We start from the raw sequence: 20,602 nt of genomic DNA, 5'->3' as shown, positions 1-20,602 counted from the left end.
CGCCGTAGAAAAAAAAAACGCAAAAACGTTCCGAAAAAAGATAATTTTTAATTAATACCCTATAAAAAATGCTCTAAAAAGTAATTTAAAAAATTTTATGCACTCCAAAATAAGCCCACTAAAAAGAACTCTTCTCGCAAAAAATAAGCCCCTAACTAGATTTGTCAGCCGAAAAATAAAAAAGTTATGCATATGAAAAGATGATGATGCTAAAATGAACAAGATTTTCTCCAAATTGGTTTTTATTCAGTACAATTGAATAAAATACACAAAACCCCCACATATTTGGTATCCCTGCGTCCGTAACAATCTGCATAATAAAACAGAATCGTTATTAGATCCGCAAAGTTAACCCCGTAAAAAACAAAACAAAAAAAAAGCTCCAGAAAAAAGATCATTTTCAATTAATACCCTATAAAAATGCTCTAAAAAGGTATTTAAAAAATGTTATGCACTCTAAAATAAGACCACTAAAAAGAACAATCCTTCTCGCAAAAAATAAGCCCTTAAACAGATTTGTGAGGCGAAAAATAAAAAAGTTATGCATATGAAAGACGGTGATGCTAAAAGTAACAACATTTTTGCCAAATTACTTTTTATGCACTAAAAATGGGAAAAAAATAAAAAATCTATATAAATGAGGTCTTTTTGTAATTGTGGCAACCCATAGAATAAAAATAATATACTATTTTTATGGTATGGTAAACAGCCAAAAAAAAAAACCCCATAAAAATCTTCCTGAAAAGTGATGATTTTCATTTCCTCCACCAACAAAGAGTTAATAAAATCTCACCAATTAGTCTATAGATTCCCCCAAATTACGTACCAGAAAAGTGCATCTCATGTGGCAAAAGAAATAAGCCCCTATAGGTCCACATTAAAAAAAGAAAATTATAGCCTGTACAATGTGACATAGCAAATCTAATCTGGATGGCGCCTCCTTCCCTTCTATGCCCGGCCGTGCGCCCATACAGCAGGTTACCACCACATATAGAGTATCCGTGTACTCGGGAGAAATTGGGTAACAAACTTTGTGGAGCCTTTATTCATTTAATCCATTGTAAATGTTTAATTTTCCACCCAAAATGAGTGTATTGTGAAAAAATATTACAATTTGCAGACTGCACCTCCATTTTGTTTTAACCCCTATAAAACGCGTAAAGCGCTAACAAACTTCTTAAGTGGTTTTTCATACGTTGAGGTGTGTAGTTTCCACAATGGGGTATTTTACGAGTCCCACTATTATTTAGGCCTCTCAGTGTCAATTAGAAGTTGAGCAGGTCCATCTAAATACAGGTTTTGGTGATTTTACAAAAAATGTGAAAAATGATACCTAAATTCTGAGCCTCATAACATTCTAGTAAAATATGTGGAATCTTAAAAACCCATGCCAACATAAAGCAGACATTTGGGAAATGTAAGTTATAAATTTATTTGGGAGCTATGACTATCTGCATCAAAAGTAGAGAATTTAGAACGTTGAAAATAAAGAATTTTGCCAAATTTTTGCCAAATTTAGTTTTTTTTCATAACTAAACGCAAAAGATTTCATCCAAATTTTTAAACTAATTTGAAGTACAATGTGTCACGAGAAAACAATCTCAAAATCCCCTGGATATCTCATAGCGTTCCAAAACTATAACCACTTATAGTGACACAGGTCAGATTTGAAGAATGGGGCCGCGTCCTTAAGGCCAAAAGAGGCTGAGTCCCGTAGGGGTTAAAGAAATAAACTTTTAACAAAACTATCCTATCAAGGACATATAACGGGGGTAAAAAAAGAATTAAGATATGTAAACCTGTTCCAGAGATAATGGCTTTTAAAGAAGAGCATAACAAAATAGCAAAAATTGACTTAGACATTCAGGTACCATTGAACCTCAGTAATGAAAGGCGTTAAACAGGTTTCCAGTTTTCGTAAATAAATATCATGATTTGCATAATGAAAATGGCCCAATTTATTTTCTATATCAATATCTAGATATGCAATATGAGTAAAAAATTAACGAAAATACAGTGGAAGGAGGAAAAAGGTGGGAAGAGGTATGTCACTTCATCCAGACACAGTATTATAAGAAGACAGGGAGAGGATATTACCAAGGTAGACCTATGGGCCTAAGGAACCGGTATTACTGAGGGAGGGGTGGAGTAGGTGCATGCAGGGTCGGACTGGGGTGCCAAGGGCCCACCAGTGAAATTAATTTTGGGGGCCCACCAGCTGCTTCATTGATACGTGCTAGCCACCCCCATGTATATTTTCATTGCGTTTCTGAACGTGCTGCAAATGCAAGGTGTGAATGGAGCCTGTGGCCATGTTCACACATTGCGTTTTTTGTTGCATATTCAATGCTTTGGAAAGACTATCTGTTCCTCTTCCATTTGAATGCATGTCCATTCAGCAGACAAACTTAAAATTTCTGCAACAAAAAAAACGTAATGTGTGAACGCAGCCCCAGGCTTCCTGCACACTACAGTGGTCCCATGGAACATTGTTTGAGGGTGGCTTGTCATCTGGATGTAAGTACATAATGATAGCCTGAACCGCAAACATGGTTAGGACCTGCTCTGTCATTTGCAGCTCAGGCAGTCGGCTCATAAACAGGGCTGTGAAATTCACAGCCATGTGCATGAGCCCATAGAAGTGAATGGGGACGTGTACAACAGTCCTGCAGAAAACAGGCCTCAGGCCCCGTGCACACTTTTTGTTTTTAATGAGTTTTAACTGCATTGGAAACCGCAAAAGGGAGGGGCTTTGCCAGAACACATGTCTTTCTACTGAAACACTTTTGTTCTGGAATGAGCCCCTCCCTGTTGCGTTTTTAAATGGAATTAAAACAGATCAAGAACTGCAACGTGTGAATGGGGACTGAGGCTTGTTTAACTTCCTGGAATCAGTATTTAACCTCTTAAAGGACATCTATCAGCAGATCAAGGATTGTACTGGTGTGTGCCCCCTCTGGCAGGATCTGCTCTTCTTTAAGGTTGTTATGCCCTTGTTTTTAAGAAAAAAGGGCTTTAAAAATTATGCAAATTAGTCTGAGGGGCTCTAGGTTCCATTAAGGCCTATGAAGCCTGAGCCTTCAGGCTCATTTGCATAATTTAAAAAACTTTTTTTTTTTTAAACGAGGGAAGAAGCTAAAAGAAGAGCAGATCCTTCCAGAGGGGGCACACATGAGTATGTCATTGTGCTTGGTTTACAATCCTTGATCTGGTGATACATGTACCATGTGCAGTCCTTAAAGGACATCTATGTCCTTAACAGGTTTCAGGTACAGGCGGTCCCCTACTTAAGGACACCCGACTTACAGACAACCCCTAGTTACAGACGGACCCATCTGCCCACTGTGACCTATGGTGAAGTCTCTGGATGTTACTATAGTCCTATATGATCAGCTGTAAGGTGTCTGTAATGAAGCTTTATTGATTGATATTAATCCTTGGTTTCATTACAGCAAAGAATTTAGAAAATCTAATTGTCACTGGGACAAAAAAATTTGTCTGGATCTACAATTATAAAATATAGAATTCCGACTTACATACAAATTCAACTTAAGTACAAACCTAAGGAACCTATCTTGTAAATAACCCAAGGACTGCCTGTATATAAAGAAGGTTCACAGGCTGAGTCCTCTTCATATACACCAGGGGGTTGTATGAAGAATTTGCGATTATAAAAGCAACTACGCCACCTCCATGACATGTGGGCGTGAAGGGGTGTAGGCTGGGCGCGGGGCGTGCCTGAATTATTTTTAAAAACCTGCAAACTTTTGTTTGCTGTTTTTACACAAAATTATACCAGGATGGACCTGGTATGGTTTTGCCGGGCGGCAACTTTTTCCAGCAAATACATCAAGAGGCCTCAGGGCGCTCTCACATCTTATGGTTGTGATTCCAATGTGACAACACCCCCAAGTCTCTCCAGATATCCGGCAACACATGGGGGCATGGCCCCACTGATCAGTAAGTTAGGCCCTATCCCGTCTTCGTGGGAAAACCCCTTTAAGACATTTTGTTTTTTGTACCAAAGGTTTTCATTTTTTATATAAAAACTGAATAAAAGCTTTATGACTTCGGTGGCCTCGTGATCACACTTACCCAAGGAATTTAGGGGAGGTATGATTTGGAGCATACAGTGAAAGCCATACATACGTAGCCCACAAGAAAATGGCATAAGTGTGGGTTTTTTTTGTTAATTTTACCGCATTGGGATTTTTTCCTGCTTTCCAGTCCGTGACATAGAATATAAAATACCATCACTAAGAAGTACAATTTGTTATGCAGGAAACAAGCCTCATACAGCTCTGTACATGGAAATAACACCATTATGGATATTAAGACTGGGAGGTAAAAATGGAAAATCAAAGATGAAAATAGTCTGGCCTTTAACCCTTGAAGGGTTAATTTTACGTGCAGTGTACTAGGAAGCTGGAGAAAAATTCCAAATGTGGTATAAATGACGTAAAATGGAGCCTGTAATAAAAATGCTACTTTTTTTTTTATCTTTCACACACCTCTTACTTTTTTTTTAAACTTTGATGTACGGAGCTGGAGAAGCTGACATTTTCAGTGATATGTGAAGTGAAGAAGCTTTTCATCACTTTTTATTCAAATCTTTGTGTGCATTGAAATGGTGATGAATCTGCATTTTGGACACCATGACGGGTGGGGGGGTTTCGTTGGTAATACTGAGGCTGCGGTCACACATAACGCGGGGTATGCTGGTAATACTGAGCCTGGGGTCACCCATAACGCGGGGTATGCTGGTAATACTGAGCCTGGGGTCACACGTAACGCAGGGTATGCTGGTAATACTGAGGCTGCGGTCACACGTAACGCAGGGTATGCTGGTAATACTGAGGCTGCAGTCACACGTAACGCAGGGTATGCTGGTAATACTGAGGCTGCGGTCACACGTAACGCGGGGTATGCTGGTAATACTGAGGCTGCGGTCACATGTAACATGGGGTCACATGTAACGCTTGGATTCCTTCAGCATTTGGACAATACAAGACACTGGGTGCCGTTACCGATCACATGCGTCTGCATAGAAGCGCATCCTGCCCTTGTGTGCTTTGATTCCATTTCTAAACAGAGTCAGCGCGTTACGTGTGACATCATTCCTTATTCTACATCAATACTTAATACAGTCAATTGAAGAACTACAACTTTCATCATCTCATTCAACTGCTGGGAGTTGTAGTTCTTGAGTCCACTGTTATTCTATATGTATGTACACATTGCAGGGATGTAATGAGGTGCACTGTGTGTGTGTAAATGTGATGCCCTTTTATTTTGTACCTTTCTCTTGTGCTGGAAGCCATCAGCAGCTCCTCATCCATCCTGAGCTCCTGCACATGAGAGCAGCCTGTGCTGTGCCAGGGGGAGGACACTCCAGCATGACCAGGAGGAAGGGGGCCCACTGTGACAACTAGGGGGCACATGTCCTCTGGTCTGTAATTAGTGACAGCTCTTTGTCTGCTCCTCCAGTGAGGCAGCAGCAATGAATCAGGGGCCATGTTCTCCTGCAGTGACGCAGGGGCTGAAGTGAGGAGGAAATGTCTTACTCACTGCCCCAGCGCTGCTGTGGGAAGAGCAGAGAACCTGTCTCTCCCTCCTGCAGGACGTCATAGTCCCCCCTGCTGCCCCCCTCCTCCAGCCTCAGCTGAATGTGCCTGCACAGACACAGGCAGGAGATGGTGACTTATGGTAAGGGCCCACCGGGTTTTGACCGGTATCCCGGCAGGCCAGTCCGAGCCTGGTTGCATGTGGTTGTTCTAGGGTTGCAAGGTTTTGGTGAAAGCTTCTATCCTGTCCCTGCCACCACAATGTTTTCAAAAAGCATACTTTTTGACATCTTATCAATTATGAAATTTTTCCAATTAGCAGCCATATGTAGTATGTCAAGTTTTTGGGCTTGATTTGTTAAAATGTGGAATTCTATCCATTCGCAACAAAACAGTAGGGGTGGACTGTACTGAGACAGAACTGTTTAGATTAAAAAAAGAAATTTGCAACCAAAAGGGCTGCATTTTGGGAAATTTTATGAACCGTTAAAGTGTACCAAGTGTGTTCTTTGGAGAATTTTAAAGGAGGTTTCGGAGGTCTAGGGTCACTGAGTTGCTCTCCCTTGCTACAATTTCACAACTTTTCCAACTTTGTTGTGATTGTGTGTGCTTTCCGTTTTTATGATTGAGACGCACAACAGCAATAAATGCAATACTTTTTAATAGATCAGTGCCGTGTTTTTACCCCTCTGTGACCGATGGTCATTGGTGCCAGAATATTCAGGTCAATTTCTGGCGTTCTGCTGGGCGATTCTTTAAATTACTATATACAGTGGCGCAACAAGAACCCAGTGGGCCCCGATGCAAACTTAGAAACGGGGCCCCCATATACCTAAACCCTTGCTGCCAGCCCCATACCGCATGTTATTCTTCAGAATACACATGTACCAAATATACTCTGCACAGACACAAGCACGCATAACACACATATATAAACACTGCCCCATATAAACTCTACACACACTATATACACGCTACACATACAAGTACACACACACCCAGGGGCAGACTGGAAATTTAAAGTGGCCCTGGAAAAAAAAATGTAAAAGTGGCCCCATTCTGTGGGCAGGGACAAAACGAGTAGGCGTGATCATGTGATGTGGGTGGAGTTACTAAACGCCACACAAATTAGATGGTCTAAATCAACATGTTCAGCACAGCGAAAGAGACGAATACTGCCAGGAATTAAGCTTCTTTTTTTTTTTTTTTTTTAAAAGCAAACAACTTAATACTGCCTTATACACTCACCGGACACTTTATTAGGTACACCATGCTAGTAACGGGTTGGACCCCCTTTTGCCTTCAGAACTGCCTCAATTCTTTGTGGTATAGATTCAACAAGGTGCTGGAAGCATTCCTCAGAGATTTTGGTCGTTATTGACATGATGGACAGTTGCCGCAGATTTGTCGGCTGCACATCCATGATGCGAATCTCCCGTTCCATCACATCCCAAAGATACTCTATTGGATTGAGATCTGGTGACTGTGGAGGCCATTTGAGTACCGTGAACTCATTGTCATGTTCAAGAAACCAGTCTGAGATGATTCCAGCTTTATGACATGGTGCATTATCCTGCTGAAAGTAGCCATCAGATGTTGGGTACATTGTGGTCATAAAGGGATGGACAGCAACAATACTCAGGTAGGCTGTGGTGTTGCAACGATGCTCAATTGGTACCAAGGGGCCCAAAGAGTGCCAAGAAAATATTCCCCACACCATGACACCACCACTACCAGCCTGAACCGTTGATACAAGGCAGGATGGATCCATGCTTTCATGTAGTTGACGCCAAATTCTGACCCTACCATCCGAATGTCGCAGCAGAAAGCGAGACTCATCAGACCAGGCAACGTTTTTCCAATCTTCTACTGTCCAATTTCGATGAGCTCGATGTGCAAATTGTAGCCTCAGTTTCCTGTTCTTAGCTGAAAGGAGTGGCACCCGGTGTGGTCTTCTGCTGCTGTAGCCCATCTGCCTCAAAGTTCGACGTACTGTGCGTTCAGAGATGCTCTTCTGCCTACCTTGGTTGTAACGGGTGGCGATTTGAGTCACTGTTGCCTTTCTATCAGCTCGAACCAGTCTGCCCATTCTCCTCTGTCCTCTGGCATCAACAAGGCATTTCCGCCCACAGAACTGACGCTCACTGAATGTTTTTTCTTTTTCGGACCATTCTCTGTAAACCCTAGAGAAGGTTGTGTGTGAAAATCCCAGTAGATCAGCAGTTTCTGAAATACTCAGACCAGCCCTTCGGCACCATCAACCATGCCACGTTCAAAGGCACTCAAATCACCTTTCTTCCCCATACTGATGCTTGGTTTGAACTGTAGGAGATTGTCTTGCCCATGTCTACATGCCTAAATGCACTGAGTTGCCGCCATGTGATTGGCTGATTAGAAATTAAGTGTTAACGAGCAGTTGGACAGGTGTACCTAATAAAGTGGCCGGTGAGTGTATATACAAAAAAACGTACAATACCTTCTCCGATAAACAAGAATGTAACTACCATAATACTGCCCCTAAGTAAAATATATCAGAATACTACATTTTATGTACAAGAATATAACTACTATAATACTGCCCCCTGTGTACAGGAATATAACTACTATAATACTGCTCCTATGTACAAGAATATAACTACTATAATACTGCCCCCTAGGTAGGGGCGTTTAAATACCTATGCCATATAAAACGGCCAGCCCCCCAGTATGTATACAGACAGCCTGCCCCCCCTCCCCCCGAGTATACAGCCAGCCTGCCCCCCCTCCCCCGAGTATACAGCCAGCCAGCCTAACACCCCTCCCACCCCGAGTATACAGCCAGCCAGCCAGCCTGCCCTCCCTCCCCCCCGAGTATACAGCCAGCCAGCCTGCCCTCCCTCCCCCCCGAGTATACAGCCAGCCAGCCTGCCCTCCCTCCCCCCCGAGTATACAGCCAGCCAGCCTGCCCTCCCTCCCCCCCGAGTATACAGCCAGCCAGCCTGCCCTCCCTCCCCCCCGAGTATACAGCCAGCCAGCCTTCCCCCCCCTCCCTCCCGAGTATACAGCCAGCCAGCCTTCCCCCCCCTCCCCCCGAGTATACAGCCAGCCTTCCCCCCCCCCCATCCCCCCGAGTATACAGCCAGCCAGCCAGCCTTTCCCCCCCCATCCCCCCCCGAGTATACAGCCAGCCAGCCTCCCCCACCCCCACCCCCCGGGTATACAGCCAGCCAGCCTTTCCCCCCCCCTCCCCCCGAGTATACAGCCAGCCAGCCTCCCCCCCCCCCCCCCCCCGAGTATACAGCCAGCCAGCCTCCCCCCCGAGTATACAGCCAGCCAGCCTCCCCCCCCTCTCCCCTCCCCCCGAGTATACAGCCAGCCCCCCCAAAAAAATACAGTGGAAGCAGGAAATAGTTGCGAAGAGGTATGTCTAGTTTATACGGCTGAAAAAAGACACTTGTCCATCAAGTTCAACCAAGGAAGGGAAGGGATTGGATGAGGAAGGGATTTAGGGGAAATAATTCTATATAACATAACCATCAATGTTATTTAGGTGTAAAAAGGCATCTAGACCCTTCTTGAAGCTATCTGCTGTCCCTGCTGTGACCAGCGCCTGAGGCAGGCTATTCCACAGATTGACAGTTCTCATAGTAAAAAAGCCCTGTCGCCTCCGGTGATTAAACCTTGATTTCTCCAAACGGAGACAGTGCCCCCTCGTCTTTTGATTTGATTTAATCTGAAACAACTTACCACCATATTTTTTGTATGGACCATTCATATATTTAAATAAATTAATCATGTCCCCTCATAGTCGTCTCTTTTCCAGAATAAATAAATCTAGTTGTTTTAATCTTTCCCCATAACTAAGACCCTCCATACCCCTTATCATTATTGTGGCTCTACGTTGAAACCTCTCCAGCTCCAGGGCATCCTTTTTATGGACCGGTGCCCAGAACTAGACAGCATATTCCAGGTGAGGCTGAATCAATTCCTTGTACAGTGGTAATATTGCATCCCTATCACGAGATACATGACAAGATCCTACTAGCTTTAGAGGCAGCTGCTTGACATTGCATGCTATTGTTGTTCAATTTATGATCTACTAGTACCCCTGGGTCCTTCTCAACAAGGGACTCTCCCAGATTTACTCCCCCAAGGACATATTTTGCCTTTGGATTATGTCACTTCATCCAGACACACTATTGTAAGAAGACAGCGAGGTGGTATTACCAAGGTAGACCTATGGGCCTAAGGAACTGGTATTACTGAGGGAGGGGTGGGGTAGGTGGATATGGTCATTCTAGGGTTGCAAAGTTTTGGTCAATGCTTCTGTCCTGTCCCTGCCGCCAAAAGTTTATCAAAAAGCATAGTTTTTGACACCTTATCAATTGTGAAGTTTTTCCAATTAGCAGCCATATGTAGTATGTCAAGTTTATGGGCTTGATTTGTTAAAATGTGGGATTTTATCCACTCGCAACAAAACAGTAGGGGTGGACTGTACTGAGACGTGCAGAACTGGGCTGAATTTTGGGAAATCTTATGAACCGTTAAAGTGTACCAAGTGTGTTCTTTGGATAATTTTATCCGCTTCACGCTCTGCGACAGATATATCCACCACAGAGCTATGAAGGGTGTATGAATATGGCTCAGCCCCGAGGCTGAATGGTTTGTTTAGAATCGATACAAAGAGCCAGTTGCTCATTGTAATGAATGACATGCAAAAACTCCATATACTCCTGATGATATCCGGCGTAACAAGACCCCAGTAGGCCCGGGTGCGAACTTAGAAGTGGGGCCCCCCATATACCTAAACCTTTGCTCCCGGCCCCATACCACATGTAATTCTTCAGAATACACATGTACCATATATACTTTGCACAGACATAAGCACACATACACTACATATGCATAACACATATAATAATAATAATTATAATTATATATTACACATAAAATATATAGCGCACACATTACGCAGTGCTGCACAAAGCATGTCAATTTGGTCACATATATAAACACTGCACCATGTAAACTACAGACACTATATACACGCTACACAAACAAATACACACACCTAGGGGCCTACCCCCCCTCAGAGTATAAAGCCAGCCTGCCTGCCCCCCCCCCCCCGACTATACAGCCAGTCAGCCTGTCCCCCCCCCCGAGTATACAGCCAGCCAGCCAGCCTGCCTGTCGACCCCCCCCGAGTATACAGCCAGCCAGCCTGCCCCCCCCCGAGTATATAGCCAGCCTGCCCCTTCCCCCCCCCCTCCCCCGAGTATACAGCCAGCCTGCACCCCCCTCCCCCTGAGTATACAGCTTGCGGCTGTAACAGTCCGATATTTAATGCGACACGCTAGGCAGATGTGATTGCCACGGAATAGGGCCTTCTTTTCCACCTAACGATATCTCTGGAAAAGCTTTACATATCATAACTTCTTTACTTAGTTTTTTACATGACATGTGAGATTTAAATTTGATAGGATAGTTTTATTAATTACATATATATTTTTGTCTTTATAAAATTTGCCAATAATGGACTACAAATGTGAAAAATAAGTGTTTTTTTGTTATTTTTCCAATTAGTTTTTTTTTTTAAAATAAGTAGTAACTTTTACCAAAATGTTATAAATATGTGCATCATTATTCCATCACTCTTTCCAAGGTTCAGTTACATATGCAGAGGCTGCATGTACTTCTGCAAAGTGAAAGTCTCCAGCAGCTTCTTCTATATTCTGCCTCCAGCTGACAGGCTGAAGGGGGGCACACTTCAAATGCCTATATCTCCTGAACACAATTGCATGTAGAAACACAATTCTAGTGTCATATCAAATTAAGTGTCCTCTTTAATATGATATGGATTGTGCATGGATGCTTAAGAGAACTGGAGAAATTCTCTCTTAAAGTTACAATTGGGAATAGAAAGCTGTACATAAAAATATATTTTTTTTTTTGTAAAAAATTTAAGGCGTGATATATCCGATTCTGTTAAGCATCCAAACACAATCCATACATGATATTAAAGGGGAGATTCTCCAGTTTAAAATGCATTAAAATATGTTTCTGTGTGCCAGGGTTCAGGAGATATGGTTGTTTGAAGTTGGTCACTGTCAAGACGTTTACAGACGTCCTTTCTGCACGGGGCATGTGCAAATAGGACGTATATAGCCACATGGCAGTCATGAAGGGGTTAATGGATCATGCTACTGATCCATTAATGGGTAAAACATGTAGAACAACCTTAGTTTATAAGGATCTGTAAAAACGGATGCCAAACAAGCCATTAAATAATGGATGAAAGCATACATTTTATTAAGGCAGATAATTGGAATAGAGATGCAATGCCAGGCAGAATGCTCATGAAAAAGCCAATCACTTGCAGTGAGCTAAACTGCGAGCCACAGCTAGAAAGATGAGCAGAGATCTTGATGTTCTTGATCAGGTACCAGGAGTCTGCCCCCACCAGTCTGTTATTAATGATCCATCAAGTCTGTTTTCTTAATTGTATATTTAGATAATGACTTGTATGATTAAAATAATTCTTTATATAGTGCCATCATATTCCACAGTGCTTTACAGATCAGGAGGTACAGATACAATAACATTGTCAGATGAAACAATAGGAATGCTCACACTTTAAAATACAACTTAATAAATGTTATCGGAAAGATTGTAAACTCTAAAAAGTTTCTACTTTAGCAGCCTCAGAAGAAGAGATCCTATGACTATGTATGCTTCATGATGTTTTTGATTTATCTGAAAAATGCATTGAAAACCATACTCTTCACTGTCATTTTCACTGCTCTAAATTTTCATCTGGAAGAAATGCTTTATCTTATTAAGGCTCAGTTCACACTACGGTTGTGATTTCCGTCTCCAGCATCCGTTTTAAATCCCATTGAAGTCAATGTAAATTTTGTATGTCATCAGTTGTACAGTGATCTGTTTTGGATCAGTTTCTTTCACGGAACAAAAGACTGTGCTTGCAGTACCTTTTTCTGACGGTGCCAAACTGTCTCATTGAATGCAATGTAAAAAAACAAAAACATATCATCCGTTGTGGTCAGTGTCAGTTTTTTTACATTTTTTTTGATGAAAACAATAGACTGATATAGACAGAAATAGTTAATAATTAGATGGAAAAAGAGATGATGGATAGATTATACATAACTTTCTTTCTATAGCTCATATTTATCTAGGCAAATAGAAATAAGAGATTAATTGGTAGGTAGATGGACAACAAAGCTAGATTGCTGCATAGATTGCTACGCGAGATCGATAGGTATGTAATAATTTGACATCTATAGATGGCAACTATTATGAGGGATAGAGAGGTAGGTAGATTATAGAAGCTGTAGTTCAATGTATTGAAAGTAAAGTGTAATTAAAACTGATTGTTCATAAAACTCATACTGACACTGAACTGAGAGACAAGTGTCCGGTTTTTTTTTTAAACCAAGAAACGTAAGGCTATCGGTTAAATAAACACACACTGGGGGGATATAACAATGTGTCGCAGGTTCCACCAGTTTCTAGCTGGAAAACACTAGTCTTTTGATGGATTCTGGTGTAGTATAAGACTGTCAGTTCCTACTTTAAACCTACTTTTTGTTGGTCTAAACCAGGGGTCTCAAACTTGCGGCCCGCGGGCCAACTGCGGCCCGCGGGACAATATTTTGCGGCCCCCACCTGGAAAAGCACCGCCCGCCGTGTATTCACGGCGGCGGTCGGGTCACGCTGCATGGAGAGGGCTCACGGGCTGAGCCCTCTCCATAGCCGGTAAGTCTTTGCTGCATATTGCAGCAAAGGCTTACCGGTAACACCCGCGATCGGTGCTAGCACAGCGATAGCTGCCGGCAAAGCTGCCAGCAGCCTCAAAAAGATAGCGGCGCATGGGCGCCGCCATCTTACCTGGGATCGCCGCTCCCCGTGACGTCATCGGGGGGTGGCGATCCGTCTCCATAGCCTCGGGTCTTCGGAAGACCCGAGGCTATTTCGTTTTAACCCCTTCATTACAATGTGCTGATAGCACATTGTAATGAATGAGGAGGAAAATCCCCATATACTGCCATACTGCAGTATGGCAGTATATGATAGGATCGATCAGACAACCTAGGGTTAAAGTACCCTAGGGAGTCTGAAAAATAGTATAAATAAAAATACAAAAAAGTTTAAAAAAAAAAAATTATAATAAAAAAACCTAAAATTTCAAATCACCTCCCATTCCCTAGAACTGACATAAATATAAATAAACAGTAAAAATCATAAACACATTAGGTATAACGGTTTTTCACTGCTTTTAACCCCGTAACGGAAAATAGCGCCATTTTGAAAAATATAAAAAATCTATAAAAAGTGATCAGTACAAAAGGTCGTACAGTCCTAAAAATGATATCATTGAAAATATTATCAAATTTCGCAAAAAAATACACCACCCACAGCTCCGTACACTAAAGTATGAAAAAATTATTAGCGCCAGAATTTGGCAAAATCAAAAAAATAAGTTTTGTACAGGAGGGTTTAATTTTTGTAAAAAACATTATAAAACCTATACAAATTTGGTATCCCCTTAATCGCACCGACCCAAAGAATAATGTAGACATGTCATTTGGGGCGCTTGGTGAAAGACGTAATATCCAAGCCCACAAGAAAATGGCGCAAATGCGTTTTTTCACCATTTTCATTGCATTTGGAATTTTTTTCCCGCTTCCAAGTACATGGCATGGAATATTAAATACCATCACTGTGAAGTGCAATTTGTTACGCAGAAAACAAGCCGTCACACAGCTCTTTACGTGTAAAAATAAAAAAGTTATAGATTTTTGAAGGTGGGGAGTGAAAAATGGACATGAAAAAACAGGAAAGGGCCCGTAACCGGTTAATCCCCTTCCCTCCGGTACTTGAAGAAGATGAAGTCGCCGCTCTGAACGCCCTTGGTGCAGGTCAGAGCGGCGACTTCATCTTCTTCGATGGGAGGGACACGGGGAGGCAAGTACCTTCGATGGAGTGTCCCTGACTGGGCTCAGTGCGGTAGGAGCTTGGGACCCCTCGGTGCACAGGACGCGTTCATAGAGAAAAAACATGTCTCCCAGCTCGGGGCTTTCCTTGCGCTGGGAGACGCCATGACATTTGAATCTGAATAATGCTATTTTGTAAGTGCATTTTGTGTGGAAAACTTGATGCGGCCCAGCCTTACCCAGAATCTACCTCAAGCGGCCCCCAGGTAAATTGAGTTTGAGACCCCTGGTCTAAACTGTGCGCCAGGTTTTTGGGCGCACAGACAATTTCCCTCAAGCCATGCCCCTTTCTCACAAATCATGCCCATCTCCCATATACTGGGCCTCCTTAATCAGTCAAGTCAGGAAAGTGCCAAAAAAGGTCTAAAAGCCTTAACAACTGTGGTGCAATGCATTTTAGACAGTGTTTTTGACACAAAATCACCAGAATTGTGGTGCAAGTGCATTTATAAATACCCCCCACCATCTCATCAGTTACTGTCAGTTTATCTACATTTATTTATCTTCATTTCTTTTTTAAACAGAGATAAAGAACGGATATGCCGACAGTAGTGTGAACTTGGGCTGATATCCATGCATGAGATAGTTGTACAACTTTCCCAATATCAATTGTTTTTTATTTTTGTGTATATAAATATATAAAGTTAATGTTCATATTAAACATTCTAGTTAAGACTTTATCTAATGCTTGTTGTTTCTTTACAGGCGAGTTTATACAGAGGCGGTTACAGCCGATTTGCTCCGTACTGAAGTGACGTAAACCAATTGTTGATTCAACCTGGACAAAACCTTTTCCCCATTTTGCCTGTTTCCCTTCCCTCTACTGTCAAGGTTTGCAAAGCGCAGCTTTTGCAATACTTCAAGAGAAACTCCTCTAGGAACTTTCTGGCAATGCAAGATGGATGGATATAAACAAAATATATAAAAATCAAACAAGACTTTTTTTTTATACCTCAGCTTTCTTTCAAACTGCGATTATTATTATTATTTTTTTTTTTGTGTGTGTGTGTTCATTCTGTTCCAAAGATTTTTTTTTTCAACTGTGGTAAAAGTGTGTGTGTGTGTGTGTATATATATATTATATTTACATAACTATGTGCTGTGGGCTTTTATTACTATTATTATTATTATGTTTATGCCTGGAAGGAGAAAATTGGACAACAAAATTGGTGATCCAAGGCTTGTGGAAGAAGAATGAAGGAAAGCTTTTATAATTTCTTAATTAATTGATCCTTTAAGTAAATTCCTCTGGAGTAAAGGACGGATAAAAACAGTGTTCTCCATGGCTTTTTTTGTAAACTTATTAAGTTCAAAATCTAAACTTTATTGAATTGACATCTTTTACAATCTGTATTGTTTTTATACATTATGCATTTTATCAGCTGTTTAATTTTCCCCATATGGCATACCGAGTTGGACATTTGCCATATGTAGGAAAATGATTGCATGCAACATGAATGCAGTATAATATTGGCAAATATTTATTCTAGGTTTGCTATTTTCTTTTTTTTTTTTTCAAGCCAAAACATTATATGAATATAATCAGACGCCATTCATGGCATATTTTTTTGATTTGTTGTTTGAGCTTTGAAGTTCTTGCTTATATACAACAGTTATTATAGTAGGGAACATCCTTTAAGGTACTAGTTCCTGTGCTACTGTTTTTCTATCGTGCTGGTCACATTATCCGTCCTGAAAAAAATTAATCAACCTTTAAGGGCAGCTTAATCGTTAATGAGCTGTATATTCTCTTTCACAAATGTCCAAAATCTTTTTGTCACTAGAGGCCATTTACCATAACTTGGGGTAAATGCAAGAGGGTTTTTTTTTTTCTTTTTTTTTTATGGGGGGGGGGGTGAGGGTTTGTAATGATCTCCTTTTAACTTTTAGTATTGATGTTCTAAATCCTTGAAATTTAAGGAAAAAGTAGATCAAACACATCCCTTCAAAGGGAAAATAAGGAAGGAAAATATAGTTTTCCTATATTGCAGCTATTAATTTATCAAGTCAGGTAAAAATCGAAACTTTCCACGGAAGTGGATTGTCATTGTCTTCCTATAAGTGATACAATTTGTGATGTAAATTGTAGTTTGCTACTTTTGGGTAATCATGTGGTACCACATTGCAGTCCTCCTTTTTTGCATAGCATTAGGGGGGGGGACTCACATTGGTGTTTTTCTCATATCATTGATTTTTCAGTGAAGCCATTTTGGCTAATGGACACATACAGATTCTTTTTCTCTTCCTGGTGTCAAGGATTTTTCACTAATGCGCTCACAGATTACGCAGCGCTACACAGAGCTTGACAAATTGGTCCCTGTCCCCCTGGGGCTCGCAACCTGTAGTTTTTTATTTAAATGAATGGTTCAGTCTGACATCCGTAAAAAAAAATCAGTCCGTCAGGAAGAGAAAACAAATATGTGTAGGTATCCATAAGCCAAAATGGCATCAGTGAAAATTCGCTGATGTGAAGAAAAACACCACCAATGTAAATCTCCCTTAGGCTGCATTCATACTGCCATATGGGTGACGTATATACGGTCGACATATATACGTCCCCCAGTGACGGCAATGGGCGTATGGCACCGTATGGGAAAGGTATGGCGCAGCACCGTACCCTGTGAAAAGATAGGACATGTCCTATCTTTTCTCGGAATATGGAGCTGTGCGCAAGGTTTCTCTATGGAGAGGGGCGCGGGTGATTAGTGCTACGGTACGGCGAGCACACGTCAGTGTGAATGTAGCCTTACACTGTATGCGTTATCAGTAGTGTTTGGGACATGGCTGCAGTGAAAAGTGATATTTTTTTTATTGTTTACCATTGCATGCAGATTGAGCTAATTAAAGTTAAGTACCTGTGTATTTATTTTACCCTCAGGACAGCCCGGTTGCATCCGTAGGGCTTTTTACTATGTCCCATAATACAGGCTCTTAAAGTTAGTTACCCAAACTAGTGTAAATGCAATAGAACCACAGGAGGTGATGTCTCATAATAATGGGAGCTCTATGCAAAATAATTTCAGTGTTATGTAAAATTCTTTTGTTTTCCTATCCCTTGCAATGTACTGTAAATTGGCTGTAAAGGAGTGACATTTGCACAAATTCATGTATATGGTTAGAACATTGGCTGTAAGAATCATTAACTCAGTAGAACATTTCAGTAGGTGTTTTCATGTTTGCTACATAGCCACTCCAAACATCTTTAGTTCTACTTGGCACACATTTCAAATGATTGCCTGTTTTTATTACCCACTTGAGCACAAATGTGTGTCACTAATACAGCTACCTAGATTATTTTGCTTTATTAAGTTTAATGGATATAACTTTTAAAAGCTTTCAGTCATTGGTATATAAAATACAGTGCAGCTGGTCCGGTATAATCTTATGTATCATAATGTAAATAAATCTCACCTCCAATGAGTAATTTATTTAAATGTTGCTACATTTCACATTAGTCACTTATGCTGAATAAGCAATTGTTTCCCAGCTATTCTTTTGTATTAGATCATTAAAGGGAGCCCACCACCTCCCCCAAGCTTTATTCTAAGCTTCTAGAAACATGTTGTAAAGAAATACACTGTGATTCCTGAAATATATTTTATTTTTGTCCATTATTCAATTTCTGAGAAATACTTGTTAATGCTTATGAGGCTATTGGTGCATTCTTAAATCTCTCACTCATCTAATTATTTATTTAGAAGCCCAAGCTGGCACTAGGACTACAGGAAAGTGGTCCGGCTATGCAAAGTAGTACTATGAGTGCATCTGGGTGCACCAAATATGCATTAAAATTGGAATTATTCATAAATGGTATAATAGACAGAAATAATAATGGTATTCTTGAAATCCATATATTTCAATACAACATTCTGCCTGCAGATTATAAGACTTTTGGAAGGTGTTCAACTACCCTTAATGTTCCACTATCATCTGCAGAATGCTGATAGGGATACAGCCTTGCCCATATTGTTGGGTACATGTGCATCATATATGCCCTCTTGGTAAGCTTGGAAACTAACAGTCCCAGTGCTAGAGCTCTTGCACGGTTAAGAGTTTTAATATATGTTGTGTGTGAGACTGGAGCTGCAAGACTTGGGCTACAATTTAGTCCCTCAGAATATGTCAGTTTGTGTAATGGCATCAACATAATATACAGTTGATATCCTAAGTGAGTGATAAAACGCTGTATTTCTACATATTGTCCTAAATTTTAGAAACAAGAGATGTGGTAAGTTATTTGAGGCACGTTTTTGATCACTAAAGTTTCTGACAAGTTAGGTACTTTTAAAGGGGTCGTCCTTGTTAGAGAAAACATGGAAAAGCTGCATATCTTTCCATTATAGTTTCTTTGGATAACCATCCTCGATCTGGCTTACAAATTCTGTAGAAAAAAACTGAATACTGCCTTCCAAATGGGGATTAGAGCATTGGTAGAATTCAATTATGGTGCTTTCAAGCATGTTATATGAATTATTTGTTGAAGAAAATGCTAGAAGTACATTTAAAAGAAGTTCAGATTGCCTATTTTTTTTTTTTTTTAGCCATTCTTAACTAAGCCGAGGGCCTAGATTTCTTTAAATCTGCTTTTATTCTCTATTCTGGAGCTACATCCTTTAGAATTGGAGTATGTTTTGAATTGTTGGCATAAAATCATGTTATTTTAATTGCAGTCAGTGGGACTCTATTTCTTGACATATTTTTGTTCAGGGGCACAAAAATATTCTATGCACCAAATTACATAACTCTTACCATTACTCACAATCCTTCACTTACACTATTCAGACAAATGGTTTGATAGTGTTGCTCCACATGCACACAACTCTAAAAGTTTAGCTGTCTCGCTTTAGTAGGTTGAAAATACAGTTCAACATGTTTCATTGATTAGATTTTTCTGCTGGAGAGGCGAGTATGGTTCACCCCTCTCTTCTCTATAGAAGCAGCGTACGGCCATGCGTTCGAGGAAAGATAGAGCAAGCATGTAATATGCCACACGTGTGTACTTCCCCTAGGAGCTTATTGCCTTCTATGGGAACATGAGCATATACATTCCCACAATGGCAGTGTGAAACCTTAGACTAAGGGTGCTTTTATAATTGACTATTACTTTTTTTTTTTCATGGTTTTAAACTGTGCGCCCTGTACTTACATATAAATCTGCTAGCGTATTAGGAGTATTGTTTTTGCTACAATTACTTTAAAAAAAATGCAGGTAGTTGGAAGAATAAAATAATAATCACTTATTCTGTACTGTAAAAGATGAACTTTTATTGCTGTATACCATGATAACAAATTTAACTTCTTTCTCTTGGACAACCCCTTTAATCTAAAGTATTTGACTTTTAACCTGATTTTGATGTGACTTTTGAAAATCATTTTTTATGCCCCCTAAACCCAGTATATGCTTTTAAATGGCAACTGTAAACTCCCATTGCTTTTATTGTCTTCTTTTGCAGTCTGTTTCTTTAAAGAAGTTCACCATGTTTTAAGGGAAATTGTAATTAAAATGTTTGCCATTATCTTTTAACTGTATTTGTTTTATGTAGTACAATATCACATTAAACAGATTTATTTATCCATTTTTAAACTTTACTGATTCCTCTTTTTGGACTAGTGTCAGATTTGTGTGGTCCAGTATTGCTCTTAAGTACTAAATGTTTGAGTTTTGTTTCACATTTGATAGGGTCAGTTAAAGGGGGGGAAATCCTCCATCAGAACGTGGATTGCGGGGCTGCAAAACAACCCTCTTATACGCTCTTCTCTCTATACTCCCATTCACCTTCAGCACCTTCCATGACTGTGGACCTCTGTTTGTATACAGTGGCCGGCGGTGCTTTCTCAACCACAGCTAAAATTTTGGGCTGCAGTTGAACAGGAGCATGGGGAGAGGCGAGTATGCCATATATTGCAATACAGAAGTATTGCAGTATATGGTAGGAACGATCTGACCATCTAGGGTTAATGTACCCTAGATGGTCTAAGAATTAGTGAAAAAAAAAAAGAAAAAAAAAAAAGTTTAAAAAAGAAATTTTTTTAAATAAAATATTA

At 40.6% G+C, this 20,602-nt stretch overlaps 1 protein-coding gene across 11 annotated transcripts in view; it reads left to right on the top strand.

Moving 5' to 3' along the window:
* Nucleotides 1–20,141, top strand: part of RBFOX2 (RNA binding fox-1 homolog 2) — a 185,138-nt gene extending 164,997 nt beyond the window's left edge. For all 11 annotated transcript variants that reach the window (XM_072128928.1, XM_072128926.1, XM_072128929.1 and 8 more), the window contains one exon: nt 15,263–20,141. In XM_072128928.1, the coding sequence (XP_071985029.1) occupies nt 15,263–15,307 (45 nt within the window). In that variant the 3' untranslated portion in view covers nt 15,308–20,141. The remainder of the gene's footprint in view (nt 1–15,262) is intronic.
* The last annotated feature ends 461 nt before the right edge of the window (nt 20,142–20,602 follow it).

Source organism: Engystomops pustulosus, chromosome 10, assembly GCF_040894005.1.
Source record: "Engystomops pustulosus chromosome 10, aEngPut4.maternal, whole genome shotgun sequence".
Classification (NCBI taxonomy): domain Eukaryota; kingdom Metazoa; phylum Chordata; class Amphibia; order Anura; family Leptodactylidae; genus Engystomops; species Engystomops pustulosus.
This window is presented reverse-complemented; position numbering and strand designations above follow the sequence as displayed.